At 39.3% G+C, this 11,507-nt stretch overlaps 1 protein-coding gene across 1 annotated transcript; it reads left to right on the forward strand.

Annotated features, from left to right (window-relative positions):
* Positions 1–3,522: 3,522 nt before the first annotated feature.
* On the forward strand, positions 3,523–11,053 carry LOC134678128 (mediator of RNA polymerase II transcription subunit 15-like). Its single transcript, XM_063536577.1, has 4 exons — positions 3,523–3,621; positions 9,199–9,261; positions 10,585–10,607; positions 10,819–11,053. The coding sequence occupies exons 1-4, from the start codon at positions 3,568–3,570 to the stop codon at positions 11,051–11,053; spliced, it is 375 nt and encodes a 124-aa protein (XP_063392647.1). The 5' UTR covers positions 3,523–3,567.
* Positions 11,054–11,507: the final 454 nt, after the last annotated feature.

The following is an 11,507-nucleotide window of genomic DNA, read 5'->3' on the forward strand; positions in this document are numbered from 1 at the left end:
CTACCTGGATTGGAAGACGTGCTGACGCATCGCTAGATTTAGACAGAGCGGATGCGGAAGCGGAGACGGTTCAAAAGGAAGCGAAACGTCAGTTATTTAAATGGCTTAACAGACGTGATGATGCACCGCTAGATTTAGATAGAGCGGATGCGGATCGCTAGGCATCCAGTGCAGCGGCCCATTTCTCGAACGGTTTTAGTCTAATATAATTAGTTTGTCTCGTGGAATAATAATATTAGACTAATAGCGTTGGAGAAATAGGCCCCAGAGCTTAAACGGACTCCAGTTATTGCATTGCATACTTATAATAAATACATCCTGAAATATGTGATCACTTATTTTCCCCATTCTTATTTCAAAGTAGGTAGAGTCAGACCGCAAAAAGTCTGCAGTGATTTTGATAGCTATAGCCCACGCAGTGCAAGTGTCATTTTAAAAGTCATACTTCTATGAAATTATGACGTATAAATAACACTTGCACTGCGTGGGCTATCAAAATCGCTGCAGACTTTTCTTGGTCTCACTGTAGTCACTTTTGAATGCGCTTTTTTGTCAAACTAGCTGTCTATTTCTGGTTATTTGGTAAAGATACTAGAGAACCGAAATGAGTGACTCTGACTACTAAGAAACTTGGATCACCTGCACATTGGAGACCCACGCCACGGGATTGAGCGCTAGAGGTACCTTTGCCTTAACACATGGAGCGTCGGGAACTCGCTCGGCGGGTTCTCTATTCGTAGCCGCTTTCTTGCACGCTAGCGTAGCGCTAAGAGAACTTTGGCAGTGAATGTGTTAAGAAATCGATATAATTAAGTAGTTAAAGTTTTGATGTTGTTGAAACTTCAATTCAAAAGTACGTAGGTATCTGCAATAGTTTAATTTTTTTATATAAAAAGACATACATATGTCTTTTTGTAAGGGCGTCCCCTAGTTGACGCGTGTGCACGGAGCGGGCGAATACCTAAGTTAAATCCGTCCCACGCGTCCTCGCTAGTTAGCGGTGCTCATACTAATTTTCGTCAACTCGCTCACCCGCTCCGTGCAAAGCGTCAGCTGGCGGACGCCCTCTAGCTATCGTCGGAGAATAGTAGATACTTTTAACGAATAGTCTGATACGCTAATTTCGATGTTGGAGCCCATTTCTCGAACGGTATTAGACTAATATTATTAGTCCACGAACTGGGGCCCATTTCTCGAACGATATTAGTCTAATATTTTTAGTGTGTTGTCATGGCAACCCATACGATTTGACAGTTCGTGGACTAATAATATTAGTCTTATATTGTTCGAGAAATGGGCCCCTGTAAAGTCGAATGGGTTACTATGGCAACACACTAATAATATTAGACTAAAACCGTTCGAGAAATGGGCCCCTGTTGGTACTTATATCAACCTCAGAGCGTTCCACTCACACTGACATATATGTAGTTGGTCAAACCAATTGGTCAGTCAATAAGAACCTGGAAAACTATACTCATTCTTTTCTTTTGGGTGCTAGTAGTGCTAGTGCTTACTAGTGTAAGACAAAGATAGTATGATTCTCTCTGTCTATGATTGAAATGAGACAGTCCTTTGACAAACTATATGTACTTTTTTAACACGTGCGTTACACGTGCTGTAGGTGCTTACAAAAAAAGTTGTTAGATTTCTAAAAACAATTTAAAGTTTATCAATATGACAAACCAATCAATAAATAATTGATTTGTTTCGGTTTTAAATGGCATGATGATATGCTAAATAAATGGAAACATTATTTCAATTATCTCTAATAATCTATGTATGTCTTTTATTTGGGTTCCATAAGTAATATTTTTTTCATTTCTCATGCTCTGAAAGAGGGTCATTATTGTTCTAAAAGGTGTGCAGAAAATGATACGTGTCTGCACTAGAGCATTTTAGGTTCTAAGTTAGATTGTATTTTTAGGGCTCCGTACCCAAAGGGTAAAACGGGACCCTATCACTAAGACTTCGCTGTCCGTCCGTCCGTCTGTCTGTCACCAGGCTGTATCTCACGAACCGTGATAGCTAGACAGTTGAAATTTTCACAGATGATGTATTTTTTTACGATAAGCAATAAAATTTGCATATAAATGCATTTGTTATACAATTTCCATTCTGATATTGGACTCTCCTTTCCATAAATAACGATACTTTTGCCTAAATTGTTAATTAAAAAATATCCTCAAAAATACAATTAACATGTATATTTGTCAAGTTTAAAAAAAAACATGTATTTTACTTTCCTCTTATTTGAAATGAAAAGTAGAGTGTTTAACTCGGGTGAAAGGCATCATTTCAGACTCGGACTAAAAGCGCTCTCACTGCGTTCGAGCGCCAAACTACCTCGGCAGAAATGAGTGCCTTTCATCCCTTAGTTAACAATCTACTAAAATAACATATTTCGGAAATCCGTCTTGAATTTACTATAAGTAACTATATTTTAGTGTCGTCGGATGTAAGCCCGATAATTATGTCAAAAATTGCAGTAATAAGATTTATTTTATGTAATGAATGTCAGGGTAATATTATAAAAAATTACATGTATACGAGTACATTACACTAGATTAAAATTTAGAATTATGGCAATCATTTTTTAGGGTTCCGTACCCAAAAGGTAAAACGGGACCCTATTACTAAGACTTCGCTGTCCGTCAGTCCGTCCGTCCGTCCGTCCGTCCGTCCGTCCGTCCGTCCGTCCGTCTGTCACCAGGCTGTATCTCACGAACCGTGATAGCTAGGCAGTTGAAATTTTCACAGATGATGTATTTCTGTTGCCGCTATAGCAACAAATACTAAAAATAGAATAGAATAAAGATTTAAATGGGGCTCCCATACAACAAACGTGATTTTTGACCAAAGTTAAGCAACGGTGGGCGTGGTCAGTACTTGGATGGGTGACCGTTTTTTATTTGCATTTTTTTTCCGTTTTTTTTCTTCATTATGGTACGGAACCCTTCGTGCGCGAGTCCGACTCGCACTTGCCCGGTTTTATAGTAATGATCAAAAACCCTTAAACTTCCTGAACTGTTTCCGGACTGATACGACCTTCAAGCCCTAAAAAAAGAGCGTATTCCCAACTTAAAGGCACGCAACGTACTTACAACCTATCTAGTACTGCAAGTATCCAACGGTGACATTAATTGCTTACCATCAGGCGATGTATCAACTCGTTTGCCTTCTACCTATATCATAAAAAAAATAATAGAATGTATAAGTAAATAGTAAAGAATAATAGGGTAATTCGCCAGTAACTGGCCACTCCTATTCACCTATATACAGAATTCATTTTAGTATGTATTAGGTTTCAATACCTGGCCAGCCTTCAATAACTAGCCACCTTATACAAAAATGAATTATGTTTATAGGTAGTTAAATAGTATTCATTTTCATTTAGGGTGGCCAGTTACTAACCTGGTGGCCAGTTACTGGCGAATTACTACAGTAAAATAAAGCCTATTTTTTCATTTTCAAAGAAAATCGAATCAGACTCGTGCTTAGCCAATTTCCTTGAAAAGACATAACACAATTCGACACGCTCTCAAGTTCGTATATAATTAGCGTAGATGTATGTTTCTGTGCCACACGAAATCTAAATCCTACGAGCCTGCATCTTTACTTCAGGTAATATTTATCATTTAGTCAAAGATTATCAATTAATATATGTTGGACTTTTATGGTCAACCCCACGTAAATACCATTTATAGGTATGTCAAAAAAATATTATAACACGATACAAAGGTTTGTTTTTTGTTTTAGGTAGGTACATAAAAAACTAACTAGATAAGTATCTATAAAATAAAACTAAAAACAAATGCTAAATAAAATGTATCTAAGAAATTGGGCCCCTTTGGCATGGTGCCGAGGGCGCTGGCAGCAATTCCCTGCTGAATTGCAATGTTAATACGTTATGCGAGAAAGCTGCCAGCTCTTCGGTCACCAGTGAAATCGATTCTTTTTTTTGATTGGTCTTTAAATAGTTGTAGAACATTAGGACCCCACGGGCCAGGGGTCTCAACCCCGCAGGGCATAAAAATATACTCTTTTTTTTTAATTATGAATGGGCTTACTCATGGCCACAGACTAGCCGAGGCGTAGACGTGGCCTACGATGGAGCGAGGTCGCCCAGAAGGTGCCTGTTCACTCTTGATTTGAAGGTTGCCGGGTTATAAGAACACGGAAATATAGACGCCGGCAAGGAATTCCATTCCTTGGCAGTGCGCATAAGGAAAGTAGAAGCAAAGCGCTTCGTGCGAATTGGTGGAATATCTACCAAGTAAGGATGGAAACCGGCCGTGCGTCTAAAAGTCCGATGGTAGAATGGGGACGGTGGAATAAGCTCGTGTAGCTCTTGGGCACACTCCCCGAAGTGCAACCTGTAGAATACCGACAGGCTGGCGACTTTCCGCCGATGGGCCAAAGACTGAAGCTTAGCCGTTAGCTTCTTGTCGCCAATCATCCTCCTGGCTCTGCGCTCCACTGAGTCCAAAGCGGCGAGTTGGTATTTAGCTGAGCCATCCCATAGGTGGCTGCAATACCCCATACACTCGAGGCCGCGGCCCCTGTAAGTACTTCTGGAGGTATTAGATAAACTTCCTAACCTGGCTCCTAACCATAAGCTCGTAGGCTCTTGCCTACGAGCTTATTCACGAGCTTCCTCGCGAGGCTATTCAAAATTTTGCATTTGGAATAAGTTATATACCTACAGGGTGGAAAGATATGTCGGGCCCTGGAGGGAAACTACCTTAAGTCCTTAAGTTGGCTCATTTTACTTAAATGAGACATTCCTTTATTTTTAAAAAGAAATAAAACTGCATTCAAAGATATTTCTTTTTTTCTTCAATTATTCTTGTCAAAAATATTCTTGAGTACCTAATAAATATTCGATTTTATGGATATTTTGTACGACAGACGAGTGTAAGACCTAATTTTTCTTGGAGAAATGTTATCATTCACATTAACCGTATCGACTAGTAGAAAAAAAAGAAGTGTTTATTTTTTGGAAGTTTTACTCGGTTCGATTCCCGGTCGAGACAAGCGAATTTAAAAAAATCTTTGCATGCAGTTTTGTTTCTTTTTAAAAATAAAGGAATGTCTCCTTTACTAAATCCTTAAGTTGGCTCATTTTACTTTAAAATGGGCCAACTTAAGGATTTAAGGTAGTTTCCCTCCAGAGGGCCCGACATATCTTTCCACCCTGTAGAGTATAATTTTAATCATAAACACGAAGTTAAAGACGGGCGCAGAAAATAGGTTATTTTAGATTTTTTTTTGTACCTACTGGTAACCATGGTAACTCCAGGGGCCTATTTCTCGAACGGTATTAGTCTAATAATATTATTAGTGTGTTGTCATAGCAACCCATACGATTTGACAGTTGGTGGCTTTGGTGGACTAATAATATTAGTCTAATACCGTTCGAGAACTGGGCCTCAGGTTTAACCGGCTAACCCCGGGTTAGTGGAATGGTGCTAGTAGCGCTTATTGACCCTTTCCTTTCCGTATAGATTAAAATGGCTCGAGGACTGTTCGTGATCGCCTTGACGCTGCTGGCGGCCGCTGTCGTACAAGTGAGTGTTGTACTTCCTATTTTATTTGCTTTATTATAGTGGTGGGCAAAGTACGGCCCGCGGGCCAGGTCCGGCCCGCAAAAGGGTAATATCTGGCCCGCCGCCGGTCATTAAAAAAAATGTATAATATGGCCAGCAATATAATAAAAATACATTTTGCTGTAAATCTGGCCCTCCTCTGAAATTCCTTCAAGTTTTGGCCCCTCTTGAAGAAAGTTTGACCACCACTGCTTTATTATATAAATTTAATCGCGACTTTAAATTTAAATGCGGTTCGTCATTGTGAACCTTGTCGGGATGCACGAAGCTTGATATTGGGCTGCAGCAGCGTGCGTCAGGGCTCGATTCGGATTTTGAAATAAACATCTATTAGACATCTTTTAGACATCACCAAGATACGATAACGATATGTTTAAGATCTAATCTGTCAAATTTGACATTTGCGCGATTCTGGAGATACTCTTGAACGATTTCCACAGGATATGACTTAGAGATCCAAATTCACATCTAATAGATATCTTACTCTATCTAGAGTCTGTGCGGAAAGAGAAGAGTCGTGGAATGTATTGGGCCTCATACATTCCAGGACTCTTCTCTTTCCGAACAGACTATAACGTAAAAGTGACATTGGTTGCTCGAATTGCGCTGCAAAAGAGAACTAGCTAATATCTAAACTATAACGTATAAACGTGTACGTAGTACGTGTCGTCTCTTGTGAATATCTTGAAGTTCGAATACGGCACGTCTAGGACGGTCAAAGGGTTGTGGACTTGGGACTAAATATTTAACTGGATACATTTCATACATTGTCGATTAACGTTATTATATTTTTTCTTCGCAGAGTCAGAATCGATGGTAAGTGTGTAAATAATGGTGATTTTTGAAAAATAGTACCCATGTAAACACCCCTATAATGACATTGACATAATAATGTAACCACGAACCCTGTAAAATAAAAATTGTATACTTGAATAAGTTCAAATATAAACTTTGGCAACATTTCAGCATAAACAAGAGTCATAGAGTTTTATTAATTTCGGTCTGTACTTATTAAAAGAAATGGCGCCATATTGTCTACGATTGACGAAAAAAATCAGTCTTGATTTGATAATTATGTCGTCCTATTCATCATTATCATTTGCCTCGTAAACCAAATGCAATATCTTCTATTATAGCAAAAACGAGTAGGTAAATAACAAAATATACAATATAAGTGTTGAATTGAATTAATGATAAAGTGTTATAAAAACGTTACATTTAAATGAATTGGAAGGTACATAATGCCACTGTACGAGCGGGACAGCAATATAATTATGCCCGTACAATAGGGATAGGTAATAGCGCGTCAATGTATGAATTCTTCGTGCTTATCCAGCGTCGGGACTTTACCTTATCTAGAAGATACCTTGCAACTTTTATTCTACCCGCCTGAGATAACTAGTTAACCTGTTTTTAAACAGTTTTTATAATTGCAGGTTAGAACGCCGGGCCATCAACGCACTCCTACATTTAGATAGAGCGGACGCACAAGCGCAAGCGGCAGCACGCGCTTACGCGGAAGCAACCGCGGAAGCCAAATCACGCGCGGAAGCGTATTTCCGGACAGTAGCGAGCATGGCCCAGGATCGTCAGACCAGACGTCAAACTAATGTTAGGGTTTTGCTGGCAACACGTTGACACGGTTGGATCTAATTTCTTTGCCAATGACTAAGTATAATAATTTACTGTAATTATACTTATTTGCTGGAATGTGTCGTTATTAATCTTATTTTCCCCTTCCTATCACAAAATGAATACTATGCTATTTTGTTTCTTTATACGTGTTTACCCATACCCCGAAGTTAACGGAATTCAATAAAAACACGGTATATTATAATACTGATGAGTTCTCTTGAGGTACTTTTTTTGGTATTATAAAGAAAATATATATTATAGGCGTACAAAATATCTATGTAAGAAATATACTTAGCGAAAAAAATTTCTTTTGCCCATACGGGGTCTACGGATAGGTCTTCAAAAATTATATTGAGGTTATTAATATCATTTTTTTCTAGACTGGATAGTTTGCGCGAGAGACACTTCCCTGTAACTTCTAAAATAAGAGAATAATAAACTAAAAAAAATATATGATGTACCTACATTACCATGCAAACATCCACCGATAATTGGTTTGAACAAGATCTGGTAAGTACTTTTTTTTTAAAATGTTACTTGCTGTTACGGAACCCTTCATGGGCGAGCCCGACTCGCACTTGGCCGCTTTTTTTTGGTTCAAGGCCCGAAATTTTCGATGTTCGAGCTTTGGAACCTAATCATAAACTTTGATTTAAAAATATGCGTAATAAATTGAAACATTATTTCAATTTATCTTTAACACTGTCTTTTAGTTGGATTCCGTAAGTATTTAATATTTACGTAGTTACACAAATATATTTCGGAAATCTGTCTAGAACTTACTATTTTAATGTCGCACGATGTCAGCTCGATATAATTAAATTAAATTGAATAATCATTTATTTCAGGCAAGACCCATACAAGTGTTAGTAACAGGACTTACACAAATACTAATGTTAATTACCTATCAAAAATTGCAGAAAAATAAGTCTTAATATTACGAATGTTGATAAGCTCTTCATTCTGGGCGGAATAAACACGGTAACCCAATTAGGGACAGCAAAAATATACCTTTATTAATTTCTACTTACTCGGGCAACTTTTGGTGAAATTGCGCTTAATACTCGTATTTTGCAGGATAGAGAACTCTATCTAGCCAGAAAATTTTGTGAAAAAAAGAAACACTACCACAAATAAAAAATGGATTAAATAATGACATAAAAACACTATATAAATTATATTTTACCACATTCAAGTAAAATGAATATTTTAAAACATCAATATATATAATTTCATTCAATTGAAATAAACTCAATACTCAAACTTTTATTTAGCAAGCATTTTTAGCCTCGGTTCGCTCCGGCCCGCCCCGGTCCGGCCACGGCCCAGTCTAGCGTGAGTCATCCTTTACGCGTCTAAATGCAATTAACATACAACTCATACAAGCAATAAAAATCATCAACAATTACAAAATACAATTGCAAATATTAATTCATAAGTAAACACAATGAATACAATTCGACGCGCTCTCGTGTTCGTACCTATATAATAACGTATGTGGCAATTTCAGATGCCACACGAATCCTACGAGCCTACATTTTTACTTCAGGTAATATTCTAGTCTTGGGTCATGAATTTTCAAGATTTATGTACGTACTTACATATAAGTACCATAAACTTCGTCCTGAACTTAAGAAACGAATCAAACGTTTTACACACATTTTTTTTAAAGATAAGTGTGATTGGGTTCCCATTTTGTGTTAAGATATTTGCAAGGATCATAGACAATTCTGCAAGTTTTTTTGGAATTGTTTTCTTAACTTATTTAACGATCAGGATAGCAAGTTCATATTAAACCAAAGTAAAATAAATTTTAAACGATGGACCTTCTTTATCACTGGTACAGCTGTGGAAGTACCTTACCTTAGTTATACTTCCACACTGTCATGTTAATGTTGGCACAGAGTTTACTTAGTTGGAAAATAAATAGTGAATTTAAATTTTCCTTTCCGTACAGATAAAAATGGTTCGAGGACTGTTCGTGATCGCCGTGGTGCTGCTGGCGGCCGCTGGTGTACAAGTGCGTGTTTTATCTTCCCCTTTTTTTTTTTTTTTTTTTGGGACTTCACGGGCCTATAAATCCCGGTCTTTTGATAGGCTTGCGTGGGGATATAGATCCAACACGTAGAGGCCCTTTGGAGAGTTTTAATGTCATGTAGAACGCCTGCTGGAACCCGTTCACAGGCTTAACAATAGACACCCGTGAACCGGTCGCAGCAGGCATTGGGACTATTGTAGAAGAAGTGAACAGTATACCGGTTTATGGATTGATGTTTGGGTGGACAATGAGACTGGGCTATTGTAAAAGAGGTCCGGACACCTGCCATAACAATGTAAACACCGTCATCGAGACAGGCGATGACTCGCCGCTTACTAGATGGGCCCCTGAAACTGCCGTCGTAAAGACGACCAGGAGCAACATCGGTGTGAGCGGCTCAGGGGTGTCGAGAGGTGTGCGCCGCTTTCTAGCTGTTAACAGCCACTGTGCCAACTCGCGTCTTATGCATCTTTCACTTCCACCCCTGGAGCATATAGCTCTAACGACTCCTCTCTGGACGGCCAATTAAGGCAAGCCAGAGCTGAGAGTCCTGCGGGTCTCCTTGGGGTCCACTCCGACCGACGAAGACACGCCGGAGACGGAGACCCTGACCGACTCTCGGGAGTACTCGGGTCCGTGGGGTCGTTACTCCCCAACAGCTCGCCACAAGCTGCCCTGCGGGCTTATCTTCCCCTTATTATTATGCTTTATTATTATGGGAAAGAAACCGGTGGGTTGGCTCAGGTATCGTTCGGAAGACAGTGTGACAGCGGATCTGCTTCAGCTTCGCGTCAGTAACTTGCAGGAAGTTGCGCAGGATCGGGACAGGTGGCACGCTCTCGTTTCGGAAGCCATTGAGATTCTCTTTGGATCGCTGAGCCAAAATGGTTAGTTATGGGAAAGAGCGCTAGTAGCCTAGCAGTAAGAGCGTGCGTCTTTAAATCCGGAGGTATACGGGTTCAAACCCCGCATACCTCGCACCAAAGCTGATTTATGAACTTCTGTAGGTATAATATATCATTTGTTATTTACCAGTCGCATTTCGTTGAAGGAAAACATCATGAGGAAACCGGACTAATTCCAATAAGGCCTAGTTACGCCTCTAGGTTGGAAGGTCATATGGCAGTCTCTTTCGTCAAAAGTGGTAGCTACCTACTGCTATTCTCGGGATTAGTTGCCAAGCGGACCCCAGGCTCTCATGGGCAGTGGAAAACCCTGGACAATGCGAGGAAGAGATGATTGAATTGGCTATATAATATAAATATATAAAATGTTGATTAACGTGACTATTATTTTTATTCGCAGAGTTTGCAGAGTCAGAAAGAATGGTATGTAGATAGAACCAATATACAATAAGAACCACCGCTTTAAGTAAGTAATTAAGTAAATATTCTTCATTGCACCAATAATTATACATTTTACATACATATGTATCTAAAACTACAAAGAAATTGTAACTACCAGATTATTACAAAACTTCTTTTCCACTCACCTAAGATAACTGGGAGACCTGTTTTTAATAAGTTTCTTTAACCGCAGGTTAGAACGCCGGGCAATCGGCGCACTCTTGCATTTAGAAGGAGCGGACGCAGAAGCGCAAGCGGCAGTGCGCGCTTACGAGGAAGCGCACGCGGAAGCACACGCGGAAGCGAATGCACGCGCGGAAGCGAATGCGCGCGCGGAAGCCTATGGACGCGCGACAGCAGCCGCGGATCAACCTTACAGACGTCAAACCAATATTAGGGTTATACTTGCACAACGTGCACAAGGTTGAATCTGATTTATTTGCCGATGACTAAGTATAATAATATTTTACTGTAATTATACTTGCTGGCTTATCTCGATATTTATTTTACCCTTCCTACCACAAAATGTTCAGAAACGCAACCATACAAAACGAAAAATCGTCGAATAAAGGATGACTCACGCTAGACCGGCCCGAGCCCGGGCCGAAGCGTACGACACGTCATTTTCTATGACGGCTGATCGGTGATTACGTAGTGCTTTCAATAGAAATTGAAGCTCCGATAGCTCGGGCTCGGCCCCGGCCCGGTCTAGCGTGAGTCATTCTTAAAATGGTGCTCATTTACATAAATAGATTAAAGAGTTCTCTTTCAATTTTTTATTATTTATTTATTTTTTATTTTTAACTCTTAGGCTAGGTGATAATATAAATATACAAGTAAAATGTAAAAACACTTACAAAACAATAAAAAATAAATATAAAC

Source organism: Cydia fagiglandana, chromosome Z, assembly GCF_963556715.1.
Source record: "Cydia fagiglandana chromosome Z, ilCydFagi1.1, whole genome shotgun sequence".
Taxonomy (NCBI): domain Eukaryota; kingdom Metazoa; phylum Arthropoda; class Insecta; order Lepidoptera; family Tortricidae; genus Cydia; species Cydia fagiglandana.

Bases quoted from the DNA above. Each gene is read 5' to 3' on its own strand.
- LOC134678128 (XM_063536577.1), top strand. From the start codon at position 3,568: ATGTTTCTGTGCCACACGAAATCTAAATCCTACGAGCCTGCATCTTTA. The intron at 3,622-9,198 runs GTAATATTTATC...CTTTCCGTACAG, and splicing joins AGCCTGCATCTTTACTTCAG to ATAAAAATGGTTCGAGGACT. The intron at 10,608-10,818 runs GTATGTAGATAG...CTTTAACCGCAG, and splicing joins TTGCAGAGTCAGAAAGAATG to GTTAGAACGCCGGGCAATCG.